Below are 22,138 nucleotides of genomic sequence, written 5' to 3'. Positions count from 1 at the left end.
GACTCTGGCTGACTTTTCTTACCTCTTTCAGTGGCAGGATAAGTTTTGTCATCTGGCCCTTTCCTATGAACTTTCCAAGGATTTCATAGGAATCATAACTCTTGTTCTTGCGTGCTTCCATTACCTTGGAGACAATTCCCTTCACTTCCTTCTCTTCGGCTACATTCCCAAACAACTCTTGGTTGAAAATCTTTGGAAAACAGGCAAGAGAAGTGAATGAGAGGAGCAGAAAAGCAAAGCCAGATTCTCCAATAGCAGCAGAACACAGTGATTTTTCCTCACTAACAGAGAAAAATAATTCTCCAGGTTTCCCACAAATCATGTCTAGGTTTCTTTTGTCAACATAAAACACCCCAGTTTAAGCACACCAGATGAGAATGCTTAACCTGTGGTGGTGTGATACAAGGAGGTCTGACTGCAGTCAGACCAAACCATCCAAATATATCCCACCTGGGTGGTCATCTGAGCTCCTGGGCCCCATGAACCACACTGACTGTCTTTGACAAGTCTGTTGACTTGCTCAGCCATTTAGAGTACAGGGAAACATAGCCAGGTACCTTAATCTTGAACCCATTCCCCCCAGGATGCAGGGCTCAGGATACAGCCCCAACTATACTTAGCATCTCTACAAGGGGTCTGCTCATGCCTCTTTCTTTGCCGCACACACACATAAACAGCTCTGTTTGCTGCCAAATCTGAAAAAATCTACACAAAACCTTCTCCTCCCGGAACCTGTCCAAGGTACTCCATGATGCTGTTTCCTTCAATCTTGAATAGTTTTTACCTCAATCAGGATATCTAAGCAGGGGTCCAAATCACCAGCACTGAGCCTGGTAGTAAGGCCCTTCAGTAACAGGTTCACAGTGAAAGTCAACACGTGGAGCTAGAGAAAAAAAGAACAGATCATGCTTCCAAACCCATGCATAGAACTCTAATAATACTGTATGGGGAAGATACCATATCAGAGACATCACAGCTCACACACTGCACTTGAGCTGTCATAGGAAAAAGAAGTCACTGGGAGGACAAGAATCCATATACTGGGAGCAGGAAAAGGACACCTGCACCTTCACAGGCAGAAGGGTTGGAATCTCCTCCTTCCCCAGTGCTTAGTGATATTTTTAGGTTGGGCTAATCAGCACTTTCACTGTTATAGCAGCCAGAAGCTCACACTGTTCCACTGTGGTAATTCACATAGAAAATTATTCTTACCTCCAACCACTGTGGAAAGAGGAAATATGAATTAATAGAGCCTTGGCTCTTGATCTAGGAAGCAAGACTTCAATTAGCATCACCACATACTGTCTGTGAGTCTCTGTGGCAACTCACCTCAGACGATGCTTAGTGCCAATGACCTTACTGGAAAGACTTCCACTAATTCTTATGGGAATTAGAAAGTCATCCTTCACCTCCATACCTAAATTCTTCATTGCAAAAAAATGGAGATCCTGACTTCCCTGCTTAGACTCCAACTTCTGTGGATACAAACCCTCATCTGCCACTTGACATTACAAAGACATCAACAGGCACTACCAATAGTGTTTAGTCATATTATACCAAGCTATTCTACCAGTGCAAAATAGTTTTAAGTAGCACTTAGGATTCTCCTCCTAACATTAAAAAAACCTACAGAGAGCAGAAGAGGAAGAATTTCACCATTACCTGGTATCCATGGACAAGAGTAGACTGCATCTCTTTTAAGATGTATAGAAGGTACTGTACTCCCAGCACTTCCATGATTTTAGTGAGGGTGTTACGGGCAATGTCCCGGATTTCTTGAAATTTGTTCCTCAGAAATGTGCAGACTTTCAGCAGGATGCTGGAAACAGACAGACAGCTTAGCTCACCCTCAAACAGAGTGGAACTAATTACACTGCCAGCTAAGGAAGCTGCTTTTCAGGGCTCTTCCACAACCTGAGCTATACCCAAAGGCAGCCTTGCAGAAAGGCCTTACAGTCACGCACACACTTACTGTCCTTCAAGACATTTTACTAATTGTCCTATCTTTCTGTACATTATTCTTTCCCCAGCTCTGCCACCCCTACCTCTGCACCTGGCTTCACACCTCTGCTTATTTAAGGATTTATCAAGTTCCTTTCAAACTTCAGTTTTACACAAGTCAAATGCTGAGAGAGGAGAAAACCAGGAAACTAGGAAAACAAGTTTCCAAGATAAGTATTTAAGGATTGTTGGAATGCTCCTCTTGGCTTTAACTTTGTACTTAAAGACAGCTTGAGAAAGGTGCCTGCAGTCACTCCCGGAACAATGAACAGCATTTATGTTGCTCCAAAGGGATTTACCTTGGCAGGTTGGCTTCCATCACTTCTTTGGGAAGACACTGCATCATCCTGACCATTGCAAAAGCTAATGGAATACGAACTACCTCATCATCACTCACAACGTTGGATTTCACAAGCTTGTGCTCCTCATCTCTTTTAACCTTTGTGAGAGAGCAAGACACAATGCACTTTTAATATACATAAACAAATCTGGCCTTTTCTCAACAAACTCTAGATGAAGCCAACAAAGCAAGCTCCTACCCTCATCTGACTACAGAAAAAACCCAGACAGCTAAAGGACAGGTGAGATGAATCCCTGTGTTTTCAATACAGAAGCTCAGTTGGGTGCTAGCAAGTGACTGAGAACTTTTCAATAAGCTGCACAAACTGACTTGTTTCACTTGTGTGGTTAAAGCCAGTTCTCAGCAGGAAAGTAAAGACACCACACTCACATTGTCCAGAGGGCGTGTGTCAATACCCATGGCACAACAAAGCAGATTAAGCCTTTTTTGTGCTTTCAGGTGGTTTCTCTCAGTTTGTGTCTACTTTGTTTCACATGCTGCATTTCCACTGGCTCTGAATTAGCACACCAACCTTTACAGTTTACAGGCACAGCCTGTAAAGCACCTTTCCAAATGCCAACTCCTCACCTTTGCAACAATACACCTGTGCAATTTAGGCAAGATGTTGACTGTAACCGTATCTTGAATGTGTTTGATCAGACACTCCAGCTCCTCTTTATTTCGGGGTAAGAAAGAAACAGGTTTGGTCACTTGCTCAGCATCTTCAGATGTCTCAGCTGCTTGCTCAGGTTCTGCCAGCTGCTCAGGGAGATTCTTGCCTTTCTTTTCCTCAAACCCCTCTCCTTCCCCTTCACTCTGCTCCAGCTCCATGGCTTCAGCTTCCACTGCTGGCTCAAGGTCCATGGCAGCAACTTCTGTCAAATAATTGCCAAAAGCATAGGTAAACACAGGAGGCCAAAAAATCTAGCCCTTATAAGAGGCTCTTGTGATAGCAGGACAAAGCTGCTACTTATCATCAGTGACAGCAAACAGAGTTGTTTTACCAGGTACAAAAGCTCTGGCATACTGGTTTCTGATAATCACACCTCAGGGCTAGGCTGATTCGGTGCACTTTGAACAGTTAGTGTTTCTATAATCTGGAGCAGAAAGCTCACCTTCTTTGTCAATGGTCACCAGTTGTTTTTCAAGTGTTTCACAATCAAAGTGAAAGGCTTCCAGCACTGTCTCTAACAAGCTGCGGAAGGAAAACATGAAGATAGATCAGCCCTCTGCGCAAAAAGGTAGATCAGCCCTCTGCTCAAATACTAAAATAACAATCTGGGAAATAAAAACTGGTTGCTTTTCAGATGCATTCTGTGACCTAGCTCATTGTGAAACCTCACAGACAGTGGTACTGGAGCGCTGGATGTGTACCACAGAGCAGGGACAGCCTGACAGAAGCAGAGGCTGCTAATGCTGACATGCACTCAGTGAGACACAGCATGATAAAGTAATGGCCTGTTAATCCTTCATAATTCCAGACTGCAAGACTATGCCCACTTTCACTTGCACATGCTCACCTCAAAGTCAGCAATCTCTCATTCCAGGGAAGAGGCTAAAATGCATGTGATGCTTCTTAAGACACTGAATTTTCCCTTAGCAGTCTTTGGAGAAACTTAGAGCAGCATTTCTCACAGTACCTACCTGACTCCCAGCTTTGGACTGATCTGTCCTGTTTGCAGGACATGGATGAAATGCTTTAAGTGGTACAAGTATGCTGACCATGAGAGATGGTGGCAGACAGCTCCAACAACTTCAACCGAGGCTGTTACTATATTTTCATGCTGCCCAAAAGATAGAAATTGACTTGCTGTTAGCATTCATGAGGAGCATGTCTCTAAACCATATTTCACTCAGAAAAACAAGATCCAGATGTAATGTCTGTCTAGTAGAGATGTTTGGAATTCAGCTCTTTTAGATCTCCTGACCACCGGGTAAACCAAATCAAACCAAATTTAAGTCACAGCTCTACAAGCAGATCTTCAGATCCACGTCCTCCAAGCATTTCTGCATGCATTTAACTTTTCCCACATAAGCACATCTACGGGATCACTTGTGTGAAGAACTAAAAACCAGTCAAGGTATCTAACCACAGACACATGGGACACTGCTGGGCTATGCTGGTCAACTAGAAATGCACATCATTAACCCACTTCTGATGTGAAATAAAATGTGTTTATTTCTTCGCCAAGGTTTCAATCAACACATTTTACCTCCCATTGGTCAAAGAGCAACTGCAGTCACTTTACTGCTGGGCACAGCCTGTATGGCTGCACGTGCTGGGTCCTATGTTTTAATTGTTTCTGCTTCAGAAGAATATTTCTTACAGTAAGAGAATTAGACATTTGCTTGGTCTGACATAAGCAGCTCTGCTGTTCTCCTGATAGTGTGAAGTGTGAAACCTTGCTTTTCTAAGTCACAAGTAGAAAATATAGTCATATTGACATTACCATTAATTTCATCACACATGTTTTCAATAAATTTATGGAAAGTGACTGCAAAATGTCACCCTTCAAACTTTAATTACAAAACTGCTAATGATTTCAGAAGTTTTCAGCCGATTCCTGCAGTTCCCCTGTAACTCCAGAGAAAACAGTATTTATTTCCACCTCAATTACTAGGCACAGCCCACATTGCCTAACACACACATTCTGCTGCCAAACAGTAACTAGTCTCACAACTGAACAGGAAGACAGAAGTTTGGAGACAGAGGGAAAAAAAAAATAACCTGATTATAAAAAAATGCGAACAAATATAACCCCAAGTAAAAAACTCAAAGTAACAAAAAAAGCCCCAAATCCCCAAACAGTTACAGAGATCCATCTTTAAGAAACAGGACAAGTTTAACAGATACAGGAATGGGCCCCGACTGCATCTACAGCTTGCAAACCCTCTTTCTGCCACCAAAAGCAACGGAGAGCTCTTGTCTGAAAGTGGAACACTCACTCTACAAACCTATCAGCCTTTTAAAGTCTTTTGTGGAGAACGGTATACAAGAAAGGTGACAATATTCAAACGGATGCATTCAATTTAAAAGCCTACCTTAAGCATCTTTTCATTAAAAATGGCAGTAGTAGCATAAGGCATAATGTAGTTCTGCAGGGATTTAGAAGATAGCACAAGCTTTTTTTCCATGAGGTGCTTAGCCAGTTTCCTCAGAGCTCGTGCCCTCCTGTGGATCTGAGTCAAACATGAGAGACAGTGAATGAGGTGGGGCTTTAGTCAGGTAACATGAGGAAGCACATACATTCAGCAGTTCTGAAAATGCCTCCAGTTTAAATAATTACATAAACATATTATGGTCATTTCCAAGGAAAGGCAATTCCCTTTTCTTTCAGTCTCTGGCCTTTCACTAGTATTTTGCCTCAATAAATATTCCAACTCAATGTGATATTTCATGGTCAATTCACAATCATAAGACTGCCTTCTTCAGGTATCAGACAAGGGAGGCAACTGATAAAAGATGAGAAGGCCTGATAAAACTACAGGGAAAATAATTAAGATGTAACAAAGGTTCTCTCTCATTGTGTGTCTGAAAGCAGGAGAAACGCTGTGTTTTCATACTGCAAGACAAAAAAAGGAGACCAGGCTTTGTGCAACATTTAAATTACAAAGGTCTCTGAATGAAAAGGGGCTGCTGACCCTCCAGACGAAGAGTAGCTGAGAACAGGCTAGGAAGAAACAACCAAAAAGACCTGTTCCCTGCCTATGTCAGAGGGATCCTCAGGACAGTTACTGACTGTGGGCTGGGTCACACACAGGTTGTAAAGTGGAGTTGCCTGCTCAGGATCATGAACAATCATCTAAAATGAAAGCAGTTCTTTTAGCTAAATTAGGAAGAGGTAAACAAAAATGCTCCTAAAACATAAAATCAAGAATTCCTTAGATCAAATATGAATTTGACTCATAATCACCCTTGTGATGATGGCCACATCCCTTTTTTTTTAACAATGTCTAATGACCACAGGTTCAATTTCTCTGTAAAGACAAGGCACAGATGCTTTGGAAAACACTACCCCACAGTAAAATGCTTTTGCTTTGGCAGAGGGGGGAGATGCACTAGGGAATGCCTGTTGCCTTTTACCTGCATGTGTTTCATGTTCTCAAAGAAGTCCATGTCGGGATCATGGCAGTTGGTCAACTGGACCAAATCCCGGAATTCAGGATTTGCTGGGAACGTTTGAATGAGGCAGGAAAGCAATGATGTGTAGTCCTGCTGGATGCTCTGCAAACCACAAGCAGCAAATGGTTAAGTACCCTTTGACGAGATTGCTACACACCGCTCAGAAGAGCAGTGCTGTCATTTGCAAGTGGCTTAGGCCAACAAGTCCTATTCTTTGGTAACGGCAAATACACCTGTATTTTGGACTGCACATAAATTAAAGTCTCCCCTCCAAAGAATGAGCTACAACTAAGAAAAGCTGAACAACGGCAAAGAAATACAAGGCAGCTGAGTTCTATAACTTTTCAGATTTTTGTAAGATTTCAAATGAATGGTGAGTTCAGAGCAGGTACTTGTACTTCTTATCCCAGCAAGGGACTCAAGAGAATTCATCCACAGAATGTCTCATATACCCTGGTGTCCTGAAGACAGTTGGAGATGTGTAATCAGATAGCACTGCCTTACCTCAGTCTTACTCTTCAGACCCCTTCTCACAGACTCCAGAAGAGTATGCTGGATTAGCTCCTTGTAGTCATCATTTGTGTGGTTGATTTCTGCCAGCCGGTGGATAAAACTTGTCAAGCAAAGGCTTGCATTGTCACTAAGAGCCATATCCCCTAGCTGAGTGGATGAAGAAATTGTAGCACATGAGTCTGGGTATGACACCTTTTTCTCCCTGAAAAACTGCACTGAACAGTATCGCTGGACACAACATAACAAGGCCTATAGCAACCCAGTAACTCTTGACCCTTTCCTATAGAAGTTCTAGCCCCAAACTAATGTCCATACTTCCAAACAGGAAAAATCCTTTTAGATTTACCAGCAGGCCCACACATCCAGAATATGCCGCAACAAAGAGAAAAGCAGCCTTTAAAGACTGTAATATGCCTTTTATACAGTACAAATCAATCGAAGAGTTCAAAGGTTCACTGACAGAAAGGTGCACTGCACTGTGAACCTTCTTGCTGCACTGTATTCACCCTTCTAGACACACAGATGAAAAGTCAAGCAGAAAAACCTTAAAAACAGGTGTTTGTAAGAAGACTCAAATGTGCTCCGTGAATGTCAAAAATCAGCCAACAGAAATAATTTGGAAATTAGATCCACCATGGACACATGGTGCACAAAGCAAGAGAAGGAAAATTCAGCCAACCTGGATGGTATAGAAGCAGTTGTGCAGAACAGGGATGAGGAAGTTGATATCCACTCTCTGCATTTCCTTGATGCGGGCTGTGATTGACTGGAATGCTAGCAGACGTACATCAAAGTCGATATCATCGAGATGTCGCTGATCAAAGGCATTCAGCTATGAGAGAGCAACAAGTTTTTCATGAAGGTAGCCAGAAAACATGACAATATAACATCAGGGAAAAAAGGGAACAAAGAAACTGGTTACATGCCTTAACAACATCAGTAATGTACTTCAGTTCACTGTCCAAATCAGACAAAGTCTAAAAAGAAACATAAATGATAATAGTTTAACAGCTATAGTTGTTAAAATTTTGGAGAACTCAAGACTTGACCACTCAAGACAAAAAAATAAAGCAACAACATCAATCTCTCTCCTTTTAGAAGCTTACTAACAGTTATTCTTCCATAACTTGGAAGATGTGTGTTTTAAGATTGTACATTTTTAAATATTTACAGAGTGTTTCCTGAGTTTTCCTGCTGAAAAACAAGTTATATGAGTCACTTCACAAGTACAAAACAGACTGACTGCTACAAACCTGTGAGAGAAGAACACAAATAAAAATCACCTTCAGGATACTGAAATCCATTCTTATTTCATAAAACACAACATTTTTTTTTACAGAGGAATTGTGCTTTATTTCTCTTCTCTTACACAAAAGAACCCTGGTGATACTCATGTCAAGCAGGCTTAAGCCAAAACTTACACAAATTTTTGTGCAGCTCATTAATTTTTATTATACACAAGTCTGCTACTTGAGAGACTGTGTAGATCAAAAACGGTTTTAAGCTCATGTACAACAAAGACAAAACACTACTACTTATTTTGTTCTTGACTGCTTAGAACAAGTGAAAAAAAAGCACAGAAAACATGTAAAAAATGCAATACCTGAAATACCAAGCACAACTTATGCCGAGACAGTTTGTTCTGGATGACAGAAAAAAGCTTTGCCAGTGGTTTAAGAAAGCTTGTAGGGTTTGAGCAGTGCTGCAGCAAGTTCTGTACTGTTTCCAGAATGTCAATCTCTGTACTCTGAAAGAGAGAGATAAGGACACACTCAATGCAATCACGGAATCTCTCAGAAGCACTTGCAACCTTTCAATTAGACACAACAGTGTTAGACAGAAGTGCCATCACGATGAACACTTTTTTTGTGTATCTTTCCTCAAATGACTCAAAGATCAGGAGAGCTAACAGAGCTTTGAAAAGTAGTCTTTCTTTAGCCTGTGAAGCAAACATTAACAGCATCATATACTTGCATGATCTCCCTGAACGGAAATCGTATGTGGTCCCCTACTAACTCAAAGATTGAAAACCCAAGAATCCTCTGTGAACAATTAAATGACCACTTGCAAAGTAGAAGCTACAGGTTTCTGCCTAGCAGCTCTTTCTGCAAGCCTAAAATCTCTCATTGAGCAACTGCATGTCTTTTAAGAGAAACAAAACCTTGATCCAAGGATTCAGGCAATCAATCTGAATAAACAAGAGATTCATTCATTGCAGATGGTATTGTAGTCCCAAAAACAAGGTTTGGCAGTGAGGGAAACAGACAAAATAGTCTACCGATACCCTCAGTGTTTGATTTACTTAACAGTTTACAAAAGCCTAAGCAATGAAGAACTCTGCTTCCTTCAATTGCAGCACATATGCTTTCCGTGCCTGAGGAGTTTAGGCTTTTAGGGAAGTTTCAGTTCCGAGTCGCACTTCTGTACCTACAGATAGGTTCCTTAAGAGTGGAAGGAGAACAAAATGGAAGCAGGAGATATGGGAGCATGTTAATAATCACAGAATCACAGAACAGTTAGGGTTGGAAAGGACCTTAAGATCATCTAGTTCCAACCCCCCTGCCATGGGCAGGGACACAAATAATACTGTATGTTTGCCTTTCATCCTGCAACTAGACCAGTGTAGCACTGGCCATTACACAGCATGTACTACACACATATTCAATCATATGTATTCATATTGCTGTCCAGATGCTGTGGCTTTGGGGTGCATAAAATCCACAGTGAAGAACACTGTGAGGGATTTGAACTACAGTGGCAAAGGAAATAAATATGGTATAAAAAAATTCTGCAGACCTTCCCCATGAAAGGGGGGAATGGAGTCAGCCTTGGCACTGGCATTCCTGCAAAGTATTCAACGACTCATACCCATCAACACGCAATGGCATAGCATTCTGAGCAGGCTACAAATACATAAAGAATTGCTTTCAGGCTAATCATAAGAAACGGCATCTTAAACAAACATACTTTATTAAAAAAAACCCCATATGTTGAATAGGGGGGAAAAAGTAATTTCTACCTACCTGCTCCATATTACTCTGATAAAGGAAAGGGAGGAGAAGGCTCACAAGCATTGAATTCTGACTCTTTTCTTGTATAAATTTGCTGATCCTGCACAATGAGACAAGGAAATTTACTATTTTACATCAATCCAATCACCAGTCTAGAGCAAAGAACTCCTCAGCCAGCACTAGTGCCATATCACAGGGCTTTGTCAGCCCATCTAGGCAAATAGAGTGTTCCCACCAAAATCAGTCTAAGTATTTAGTTCCATATGACTATGGAACAAAAGGCATTTCTGTACCTTTTGCTACCCCCAAGGTATTGATTCTAAGTACCAGCAACAGAAACAGCTAGAATCAATTTCTGAAAATTTTTTGCCACAGTCACCAGCAACTTGCAAGGTCAATGACAGATCCAGGTACTTTCAACTGTTCTAAATTTAAATAGTTTGAGACATAATGTGCTTTGATTTGAAACCTACTATGCAAAGCCTCTTTCTTCCTCCCACCTTCCAACTTAATTGTTTTGAGCTCTAAAAAGTCACTTACTTAGAAAGTATACTCAGCTCTTTGCTGACTTGAGCTCTATACTTCTTCTTTTTCACCTTCTCCATATGCAACATTGTTTTGCTGAAGTACTGAAGTATGGCAGGAACATGAGGCATAACCAAGCGGCAACCTAGGGTGAGGGTCTCTGTAAGAGATACAACAGTTAGCAACACCCAACTCTGTGCTGCAAGCAACAGAAGGGAAGTCCAGCCCTAAACAAACAAAGGGAGAAACATAAAGGAGGCTTCTTTCTTTCATCAGTGAAAGAAAGAAAATCAGTGGCAGCTACAAATGTGCAGGGCAGCAGGATGCTGGGAATATGCCCCAGCACTTGCTGAGACAAAGTCTAACACATCTGAGCTGGAACCAAAGAAAGCATACAGACAATAAAAGCTCTCCTTGCAGACTTCAGTAATAGCCCTGGTAAATCTGGGCTTATCAAAAGGTACCAAGGACATTCCTCAAAGGTAGTTACCATCTCCTAAAATGGCTGGAACATTTTTTAGGTGTAGCTTTCTCTATTCTACCACTGACTTCTTGGACAAATAAAGCTGCCATAACAAGGGCACAGCAATCGAGTGATCTTCCCACTACCTTTGAGTGTTACAGGTGAAAGATGGCTCCACAGCATCAAACACACCACACCACCCTTCCTGTATACTACCACTCAAAGATAAAAGGAATCAATGACAGGTCTTTCTTGTCAGGAAGCACAGACTGAACATCAAAGTGATACATGACCGTGGACATACAGGGAGTGGGGCCATTATATAAAACTTGATGTTAGGCTCAGAGTCAAGTCAGCAATGGAGTTCTTGAAGTTATCACATCAGTCAAAGCTTCACAGTCAAAACAGGTCAACACCACAAACATTTTTATTCTTCAAAAAGAATTGCTCCATGCTCAGGACCCTGATGCTCAAATGTGGATTTCACCAGTCATTAGACAAGCAGTACTTTGCAGTTTTTGAGCATGCCAAGATGAATTTGTACATTGACAATTCCATCCCCACTGGGAGGTCTCCTTCCCTGGTATTCCCAGCCACTGAAAAGACAACCTCATCATAATCGAACACCTCCATCCAAAGCACCCAACATGCCCCCAAAACTATTTTGCAGGCATACCTTCTGCCACGTCTCCAGTGACTGTGACAGCACAGTCAGTTACGCTCAAGCTGGAAACCTGCTCCGTGGGTTCAAAATCTGGGCTGTTGAGAAGACTGTCAGCTATGTCCATCACAAGATTGGATGTGGCCTCAGACAGATTCTTGGCTGACAGCACAGCAAACACATTTGTCAGTATATCACACTCTGGGTGATCTGGCTGCTGCTTAGCCAGCAAGGGGAAATACCTGAGAGAAAGATTATAAAAAAGGTTGGGTAAATGGAATGAATGGAGGCTCAGAAGTCATCAAGTCTCTTTTCCTTCCTCAAGATAGGGTTATGTTTAGATGATGCTATCTCCATAGATGTTTTGACCAAGTCTCCTGTTAGTCTGCTCCTAATCTAATGATCCAATATCATTTTTTACAGAAGTTTGTATGTAAGTTCATGCCTGCAAATGATCTGTCTTAAACCAGATACTGGATACTTGAGGCAAAGGAAAAGCAGTGAGTCTGTGAAAGAGGCAAAAATCACTCAAGCCAGCTGAGTTGGAATTTCTCACTGTCTCCGTATAAAAAAAATCCCTCTTTTGCAGCCTGCAGTCTCAGTCACAAATTCCATGCTGAACCTGCCGATATTCTTTCACAATATAGAAAAAAATAAGGAATCAAAAAACATGAATGAAATTATGTATTATGAAACTGACTTCTCACCTCCCAGGACTAAGAAGTCATAGGTCAAAATGCAGACACATTCTAAGAAGGCAGCCCTTCTCTCCTTACCTGTCAGCAGGGTTTGGGCTACATGTGTGTTTAGTTGCTAACATACGGGAAAACCAGCCTACTAAAAAGAGAATAAGTGCATAAATTGGAAAGCTTCTTAACTGCATTTGGACTGCCTTCAAAAGGGTAACAGTCTAATAGAAAAAGAAAATATGAGTTTTGACACAATTTTTCATAATCTGTTAGCATGCCTTTTTTATTTTGAATTTTGTGCACACAGAAGTACTTATACTTCTTTGCAAGGAGAACACTTACCTGGGATTCTTACTCCAGGTATGAATGAGTTTGAGCAGAAAAGTTGGAGAATACTGACTCTCTGAAGCCAGCCTGCAGACCTAAAGGAGATAAAAATCAGATATCAATGCAACATGAGGTTACTTAAATCCCTCATCCCTAACAAAGACCTGACTGTAACCTACAGTTTACCTTTATTTAGAAAGTAATTTCATCACAATTTTTCCAGCTTCCTCAATATTTGTGGAATCACTCTTAGATTATCTTACTCCTATGTATACACTGTTCCAGCTACCACTTTTGTCCTCCCCACAAAACTGGCCCCCTATGGAGCCTCATATTTGCTGTAAAGATCTAGCAACCTCTCCCAGACATACCATACCTATGAGATCTCAAGCGCAACACCCAAGATTCACTTCTCCCATAATTCCTTTGTCCTAGCCGCAGCACACGCCATTCCAGCGTGTGTTCTATGCCTCCACTGTCTCACTGCTATATAAGCACCCTCTCTGCCCAGGGAGAGGCTCAAGCACTCCACCACATCCCAGGAATGGGATCTCCTAACAGGGTTCTGTCCCGTAAACAACCACGCCTAAGAGCTGCCTAGCCTAAGCCCTACACAGTAGCTGCTGCTCTTTCACATGACTGGATACAGGTAAAAGAAACCTAGTGGCAGGTCTTTGTCACTCTGCAACCCAACAGGCTGCATGCAAGTCACACAGCTGGTTTTCTACCCTGACCACAGCTGGACTGTGAGCAGGCACTGTTAGCGAGCATACAGGCAGAGGTAGCTCCAGTGCATTCAAGGGCAATAGCCAGGATGGTACATGCAGGGTTTGGATGAGCTCCATCTAGGCTCAGGACCTGAGCATAAGAGAAAAGAAGGCAGGTCTGACCATCATAGCCAAGGTCTTAGAAAGCTTCTTCTCCTGCCCCAAGAGGCTGGCAATGTTATCGCTCTGCATAAAACAAAGCTTTTCTGAATAATGTACAATGAAGAGTAAACTGTTAATCCAAACCTGCAGCAATGCTGCTGTGCAGGATAATGATATCAAGACTGTGCAGCAAACTCCTGGGATATGAAAAGCAGAAAACTCCAGCTCCAAGTACAACAGGCTTAAAATAATCTGCGCTCTCCATGAGTTTCTACACATCTCAGTTCCATAGTTTTAAAAAAGGAAAGTGCACAAGCCAAGCAATTCTTCTCCCAAAATCGAATCTTCATGGATTTCCCTAGAGGAGACTCCCTCTAGATGGAGCTTCTGCATCATACTACCCTCCAAGCTCCAAAACCAGGCATGTCTTCCTGACATCTGTAAGGACAACAGGAATTCTAACTATCTAATAACAATTTTACATCTTGTTCAGATTTACTCAGTGTTTCCAAGCACAATACTCCCCAAAAGCACTAACTGCATTGCTGAGTTAAAGCCTGAACTGCTCTGGGGCTGCAGTAAATGTTCACTGCTTTGCTCATGTGGAACCCTGGCCTTGAAAAGAACTGTCATGGTTTAACCCCAACCAGCAACTGAGTACCATGCAGCCACTTGCTCACTCCCAGCTGGTGGGATGGGGAGGAGAATTGGAAAAGGTAAAACTCATGGGTTGAGGTAAGAACAGTTTTAATAACTGAGGTAAAGTAAAATACAATACTAATACTACTGATAATGTAATGAAAAGGGAGATAACAAAAAGAAAGAAGAATTAAATCTAAAGAAAAACAAGTGATGCACAATACAATTGTTTATCACTTGCTGATGGTTGTCCAGCCACCAGAAGCACTACCGGCCCCTCCTGCCCAACTCCTCCCAGCTGCTATACTGGGCATGACGTGCTGTGGTATAGAATATCATTTTGGCTAGTTTGGGTCAGCTGTCCTGGCTGTGCTCCCTCCCACCTTCTTATGCCCCTCCTCACTGGCAGGGCATGAGACTGAAAAGTCCTAGACTTAGAGTAAGCACAATTTTGCAACACCGGCATGTTATCAACATTATTCTCATACTAAAGCCAAACCACAATACTGTACCAGCTACTAGGAAGAAAATTATCGTATCTAAAACCAGGACAAGACTAAACGGACAAACCAGGAGCACCAAACTCAGCTCAGTGAAATACAGAGCTATACGCATGCCTGAAACTATATTATCTGCTATTTGTCCACACACACATACTACACATCATATTGTTACTCATAGAGCAGAGAAGCAGGGTAGATGTAAACACACACAATGTCAACAGAAGCAGATCTGAGCTTTCATAGAGCGTAGCAATTACTCCTGGTGCTCTGACAGGCTTTTCTGCTGCAAAGAAGTAGGACATTTAGATACCCCAAAAACCTCAGCAGAACAGCTCTGCTGGAGTCAACCCATCTTGCTCAGCTACCCTGTGGGTGAAGAGGACTGTTTTTAGAGCAGACAATCCAGCATCTAGTATAGGCATTCCCTGATAACCTCAGAGCTCAATGCACTGAGACAGCCAGCACAGTTTCATTTTAAACACTGTGTTTTCTCTTCCTCTCACACTAGTGCATTTTCCCAGCTCAGAGGTGACCTAAATTTCTCTGATGACAGCCACAATCCTGTGCTTTGTCTCTGTCCTCACAGGGGACTCCCAGCAGGCAGGCAAAAGAGCACACAGCCCACTGACAGACCCCGATGGGTCCCTCCTTTGCTGCAGCAGCATTTGCTTCTGCAGTCCCCTGCCACAGGCCAAATAACAGGGACACAGAAAAGTAGCGAAGTGCACCCAGAAGTGACAAGTATTATTTTGCTTCCCTGAAGCATCCAGGCAAGAAGTCTGCTTCTGTGACTAAGAACAAAGAAATGACATCCATTTTATTCAGATGAATTAATTTGTACTTTAGCCTGTGACTTGATTATTTCAGGACTAATCAGACACGAGCCAAGAAACTGGCCTTGCACATACACATCACAATGCCAGAATCTATCTGAGGCTGTATCTAACCTTATGACAGACATAGCTGACATGATGGACTCCAGTACATGTTATGTACAAGTTGTTTGGAAGAACAAAGAATACTTACCTGGGGCCATACCACTGCATGGAAAACTGCATTGATCTCTTCCACACTAAAGTTGTAAGTCTCCCGATCAGAAAAAAACTCCACCACAAGCTTGAGACCAAGACGTCTCAAATTCTTCAGTGGATTAATCAACCTAGGTTGGACCTGTAAAAAACAAAACAACCAAACAAACAGTAAGACCTTCGGAGAACAACTATTACCTACTTGCTCTGAAATTAAATACAGCAACTCACTGACCACAGATAAAACTTTTGATGGAACTATCACAATCTTCTGTCTCCTACTGTAACTTGTTCACAGTAGTAATCTACCTCTCACAGACCTAAATATTAGTAAGAGTTGCCTGTTCCTGCATGGAGTCAGTTACACATGACTCCTTCAGCCCATCAAAATCCATGATGACAAGTTTGAAGCAGCATCTGCCCTTTTTGGACAAGATGCAGAAAGCTACACCACATTTACATTTCCAGCCCTGACACTTAAATAATTCCATTCTACACAGGAAAGGACTCAAATCAGCTCTTGAAAGCAAAACTGTACTTTGGACACAGATCTATTGGAAAGAAAAGAAATCAGCAGACAAAGAGAAGGGGAAGGAATAAGGAAGGCAAGAACATGAATCACCTCCTCCAACACCATGGTGGGGAGCATAGCATTCGGTTACAGGAGGACGCTTCCTGTACCCAGTCAGCAGTTACATTCCATAGCCTTTCTTGGGGAAAACATTTCAGTAAGGAAATCAGCCACACAGCTAATTATGAGGTTATTCATGCATTGCTGCATTCTCATTCTTCTCCCTGAGAAAAGTATTGACTTGAGTAACCTAAACAATTTCCTTACTGTGAAATGCAGCTCACAGCACAAATATATGAGGCAGCTCCACAGCGCCGAGGTACTGAACTTCAGTCTCAGAAACAAGAGACCCATGTCAGAGAAAATAAAGGTCACAGTCCAAGACTGGAGTTATGTCTGGGGTTCCTCATGGTTGCCAGTACACATCACGATTCACCACACAGTATAAACACTTGTACCTCTTATTTTACGAAGCAGCTTTGTGTCAAAGCCTCACTAAAAGACATAATTTATTTGATATACCCTCTGGACTTCTGAAGACACTACCTTCTACTGTGCAATACACTTTTATAATCCCTTTGAACCCTAGGTAAAAAGAGGCGATAGTGGAAAAGAAAACAAATGCGCTCTTGCCTAGGACCTCTCAAGCTGTGCTGAATGTGTACTAACAGCATGCAATCAGCTTCCAGCCAGCAAATGAGCTGCCTGAAGGGACAAAAAAAGCGCAAACCAGGCTGCTATTCCTAATGGTGACCCCTAAGCAAAATAATTTTGGGTCCTCCACTGTTCAATTGCCATTAACAGTAGTCCTCTGAGATCGTCTTTGAGAGGACAAAGAAACTCGATACTGAACACAATCAGTAGGAAATGGTAAATGAATGACTTGTCTTAAAATGGTCAAAGTTGATGTTTAACTCTCCAGGCAGTATCGGCCTGCAATAAATTACTCTCAAAATCCATGAAGGTCTTCTAATCATTAGCCAAGATAAACAGATTTTTCACACTCTTTCTGAGCTTTTAGTATCTCATGGGCTAATGAAGTGCTAAATTAAGTCCAGACAAATGACAGACTGTCACTTTGCATGTTACATGTTGACAGGATTACTGGAGTAACCCTGGCAAAATGTGACTAACCCAGCAATGAACGAAGCAGCTTTTAAAACTCCTTTCTCAGTCTAAAACGTGTAGGCACATGCAATCCAATGCTTAAGTCAGACTGTGGGATGCTGCTGTCCTACAATTTGCTCATGCCCTTCATAAGTGAAGATAGTTATGTATGTGCAGCCTGCAGGCAGTTATGGGACCTTGGATGCCACCTGACTGCAAGGGCTTGCTTTGTCTGATGGACTGTTTTCAAGACAAATTCTAACCTCGGATGCTCACAAATGAGTTTTGGCAAGACCACATGCGCATGGTGACAAAACATTCATTACCTAACACCACTTGCTCAGTCTATCATCACATAGTTCCTTTCAACGCACCACTTGCTCAAGTCTATCATCTCATAATTCCTTTCAACACCATAGTGATGATGATGACTGTGTGGTTTGCTTGTTTCACACCTAAAGTATGATCAGACTCTGCAGCAGACCTGACTCAAGCTTTCCTTTTCCTATTTGGACTGAAGCCTGGCAAAGCACTAGTTTCAGAAAGACAGAAAAGCTTGGCTCAATGTCATAGTTTCCCAACAGCTGGCAACAGGCCCCCTGCGCTAGCTGGGCTAGAGCCAAGGGACCTCTGCACTGCTCTCCTGTGCAACAGGAGCCCACGTGCCCCATCTTTAGGTGCAGCCAATCTTTAACAGAATGTTTTCCTCACCTGACCCTTTCTGCATGTACAGCCATTGCACAGCAAGGGAAGAAACATTCACAGTGCTCTACAGATATCTGACTGAGACCCAGATTGTGACACTGGATCAGCATGACTACTCCTGATACAGAGCTGAACACAATTCTAGAGTGCTGAAAGCATGGCTGGTAGCCATGTTCTCCCTGCATACCACAAGAGACAACCACTGCAGATAATCACTGTGATCATCCTTGGGTCTAGCACTGCCACAAAACATCTCAAAACCAAGTTTTGATCTGAAGTCCCCAGGTAAGGAACTTTAAATCCTCTCCTTTCCCTGTTTAAATGCTTTATGCTTGCAGCCAAGAAACTACACCTTTGAGGACAATTTCAACTTCCTGCCATAAGATCTTGTCACATCCTTACAACAAATCATTTAGCTGTCCCTCATGCCCATCTCTCCACAGAGCAGGCAGGTAGCAATGCAGAGAGATCACCTCCAAGTCTCTCTTCAGTAACTCAAAAATGCAGTCCAAACAGTTTTCTAAATACATTAACTCCACCTGCATTGCCTGAGCCCTGTTGCACTTTCAGATAAATATCAGTGGCCCCTCTTTTGACAAATATCTAACTGGCAAAGCTTCACTCAATGCTGGCATTAAACTTATCTTTACCTGAGCCAGTGAAGGTGTGTGTACATGTGCAAGCTAAGCAGAGGAGGAGAGAAAAGAATTTAATTTACATGTTTTTTTTTATATCATTTGCATATTTTGTACCTTTTCTCTTTGCTGGAGGATGCAGGATACCACAGCTGTCATGCACAGCAGAATCTGTAGAATTTCAGGCAGGTACTGATGGATCAAACGTCCCATGTTTTTCAACACAACTTCGAGACCATTGAAGAGACTATGCTGACGGCCAAGAGGCAGGACTTTAGCTAAATCCAGCTCTGACATACTTCGAAGCACTGCAGTCTGGCAAGGCCCTGTGATTAGCAAAGGGACAGCAACTTATCTAGAAGTACCATGAAGATACCTACTACTGAAAATAATTTTCAATGAAAAATAGCATAATCCAGCCCTAAATTACAGATCCTCTCATTCTGCTTTTTAAATAAGCACAACTTTGGGTCTCCATCTCTCTGTGACACTCAGACTCACACTGCTACAGTATCAGAACGCTTTACAACCTCTGTTTATAGCCATCATATGCAGGCTAACCTATGATGCCAGTGATTGCTCATTCCTGGCCTGCTACAGCTTACTTGCACAGCTGTAGCAAGTCATTAAGTTTTCTGACCTTGGACCTGTAGAATAGAGCAATCCTGCTTTGTAAGGAAAAACTCAGGGGAATCCCCATCCATATTAAAAGTTTACTTTCATCCTTCCAAGGCACTGTTAAGAGAAAAACTGAAGCACATAACAGCATTTATCCTCCTCCATCTCTACAGGCCAGAAAGCACCATATCCCAGGTTCTACTGCCCAAACCTACCATCACTGAATTGCTTCACAGCTTCAAAGAGTAGATCCAAGAACATCCGTATCTCTTCTGGCAGTGAGCCGGCAAGAAATCGCAGAACGATTGACATGCGAGTGCCCGCCAAAGACTTGCCCTGTGTCTTGCTCCCTGTTTTGTTTCTCATTCTGCCATAGAGAATTCTTCAAGAGCCAAAAAGAGGTTGCATTAGCTTTCAGCAAGCCATCTGTTTCCTAGCCTCTTATTCTGCGGGAGAAACTATTTAAAAATATTCTTTAGGGAGCACAAGCTGAGTGGAGGTCCCCCCTTCAGGGTCTCCACTGAATTAATACACATTGCCCAGAAAACATCCCAGCGAAGGCTCTGCTTCTACTACTGCAGTGGAAGCTTTGCTGGAGACTTCGGGTACAAACGAGTTATCTGCACAACAACTTGCATCACTTATCTTTAAAAATAAGTGGCAATACTCAGAGAACTGAAATATTCTCACAGTTCTCTGTAAGCCTTAACAGAAACAGTATTTACCAAAAAGCCGCTCTTAAAGAAAACACCATCTGCGTAATGCACTACATAAATGTGTTAATAAGGAAGCCCTATTGAACATCACAAACCAAGTTGTCAAACTATACCATTAACCATAGGTTTATCTCAACTGTTTAAAATGAGAAGCAGTAGCATTGTATCTCTGCTTATGGTGCTTTGACATGAAACTTAAATCCTCACTCTATGACACACCTCATAAGAACAGGGATGAGATCTGGTCGATGCTCCATTTTTACAACAGCAGTGTTCTCAGAAATACTGAAATGGACTATTTCTTCCTTAAAACTCTTGTCCTCCAGTAGCCTTTGCAAATTCTCTCTGAAAGTAAAAAACGTTATTTGAAGGCAGGTAGGGTTATAAAAATGAACAGAAATACACACACGTCTATACCTAATTGCCTACTTATCTAATCTATGCTGTACATAAAATACTAAAGGACTATGTTCCCACCCTTTAATAAAAAAAAATATTTAAAAGGCAGCAAGTTCAAACCACTTATTTAGGAAATTACCTCCTGGACACGTTCTGAAGAGATTATTCAACCACAAACTACAGTTTTATGCTGTCACTTTCTTTGCATGGTTATGTATCACCAGTACAAAGACGTCTTTGAAAATGATGTAACTACTAAGCACACACTATTCTGGGACAGAATGAAAGTGTTGCCATTTTCCTGTAAACAAAAAAAGAGACACTGACCAACCTCAAGACCTTATTTCCTGTTATAGATAGGAAATATACAGCTGGCTAAAATTAAAATTTATTCATTTGTTTTCAACAAATACAATTCTCTCTTTGAGGGAACTGACCCCGAGCAGGCTTCTGGTATGACAGGAAGCTCATTCACGCATGCTAAAATAATATAAAGCTTTTACCTGTATGGCAGTAGATGAGGATGCTTGTATGTCATTATACAGTCAAGAGCTATTCTCTGTACATTCTGGTCTTGATGGGACAGTAACTGCAAATGTGAAAAGAAAGAAAATAAGTCCCTATCTAGAAGAAGAAGTGCTTACTGAAAATAGTGAAACAACCCAGAGCTCAAGCAGGTTTTGGACTAACTTAAAATGGAAACAGAATGTGTGTGTTGCCAGTATAAAGCCAAGAAGCAAACACACAACTGTCACTCAAAAAAAGCGCACATGGCTGCTGGTAGTTCATGCATACACACACACACACACACCCCCCCACACACACACCATGCACATAGGATAGTTGTAACATTCGTTTTTTCATAATAAGGCTGAAGGAGGTGATCCTGCCCCTCTACTCTGCTCTCGTGAGACCTCACTTGGAGCACTGTGTACAGTTCTGGTGTCTTCAACATAAAAAGGACATGGAACTGATGGAAAAAGTCCAGAGGAGGGCCATGAGGATGATCAGGGGACTGGAGCACCTCCTGTATGAAGACAGGCTGAGAAAGTTGGGGCTGTTCAGCCTGGAGAAGAGAAGGCTGTGTGGAGACCTAGTAGCCTTTCCGTATCTGAAGGGGGCCTGTAAGGATGCTAGGGAGGGACTCTTCATTAGGGACTGTAGTGATAGGACAAGGGGTAACGGGTTAAAACTTAAACAAGGGAAGTTCAGATTAGATATAAGGAGGAAGTTCTTTACTGTGAGGGTGGTGAGGCACTGGAATGGGTTGCCCAGGGAAGATGTGAATGCTCCATCCCTAGTGGTGTTCAAGGCCAGGCTAGACAGAGCCTTGGGTGATATGGTTTAGTGGGAGGTGTCCCTGCCCATGGCAGGGGGGTTGGAACTTGATGATTTGAAGGTCCTTTCCAACCCTAACTATTCTATGATTCTATGAATTGTTTTTTGGACTGTCAGCCTGCATTTTCAACTTACAAACTAGTTACCAGTTGTGTACCTGGGAAGACTGGATTAAAAACCGGACTACTCAAACCACCCAAAGACATCCCTATTTCTTTCCCATGAAAAACACAAAATACTCTTAGAATTTGATATGGAAAGTCTCACTGAGATTTGCCCCTTTTAAAGATTACTCCTTGTAACCTAGACCCTAAGACATGCAAATCATCTCCCCAAGTAGCATCCCTATCAGTTCTT

At 42.1% G+C, this 22,138-nt stretch overlaps 1 protein-coding gene across 1 annotated transcript in view; it reads right to left on the bottom strand.

Annotated features, from left to right (window-relative positions):
* UTP20 (UTP20 small subunit processome component) overlaps positions 1–22,138 on the bottom strand; it is a 61,978-nt gene that overhangs the window by 16,560 nt on the left and 23,280 nt on the right. Inside the window, exons 24-45 of the mRNA XM_057425600.1 lie at positions 20,947–21,032; positions 20,264–20,389; positions 19,544–19,710; positions 18,828–19,036; positions 15,691–15,834; positions 12,669–12,748; positions 11,653–11,879; positions 10,529–10,673; positions 10,001–10,088; positions 8,581–8,724; positions 7,904–7,954; positions 7,657–7,809; positions 6,969–7,124; positions 6,426–6,566; positions 5,384–5,521; positions 3,986–4,125; positions 3,457–3,536; positions 2,930–3,216; positions 2,301–2,440; positions 1,663–1,819; positions 785–883; positions 23–190 (exon numbers count right to left, since the gene is read on the bottom strand). Of these exons, the coding sequence (XP_057281583.1) occupies positions 23–190; positions 785–883; positions 1,663–1,819; positions 2,301–2,440; positions 2,930–3,216; positions 3,457–3,536; positions 3,986–4,125; positions 5,384–5,521; positions 6,426–6,566; positions 6,969–7,124; positions 7,657–7,809; positions 7,904–7,954; positions 8,581–8,724; positions 10,001–10,088; positions 10,529–10,673; positions 11,653–11,879; positions 12,669–12,748; positions 15,691–15,834; positions 18,828–19,036; positions 19,544–19,710; positions 20,264–20,389; positions 20,947–21,032 (3,126 nt within the window). The remainder of the gene's footprint in view (positions 1–22; positions 191–784; positions 884–1,662; positions 1,820–2,300; positions 2,441–2,929; positions 3,217–3,456; positions 3,537–3,985; positions 4,126–5,383; positions 5,522–6,425; positions 6,567–6,968; positions 7,125–7,656; positions 7,810–7,903; positions 7,955–8,580; positions 8,725–10,000; positions 10,089–10,528; positions 10,674–11,652; positions 11,880–12,668; positions 12,749–15,690; positions 15,835–18,827; positions 19,037–19,543; positions 19,711–20,263; positions 20,390–20,946; positions 21,033–22,138) is intronic.

The sequence above is a fragment of the Pezoporus wallicus genome, unplaced genomic scaffold (assembly GCF_028554395.1).
Source record: "Pezoporus wallicus isolate ANWC-B61680 ecotype Strahan unplaced genomic scaffold, APGP_CSIRO_Pwel_v1 scaffold_3294, whole genome shotgun sequence".
Lineage (NCBI taxonomy): Eukaryota > Metazoa > Chordata > Aves > Psittaciformes > Psittacidae > Pezoporus > Pezoporus wallicus.
Note: the sequence above shows the minus strand (reverse complement) of the source record. Positions and strands in the feature narration are given on the sequence as shown.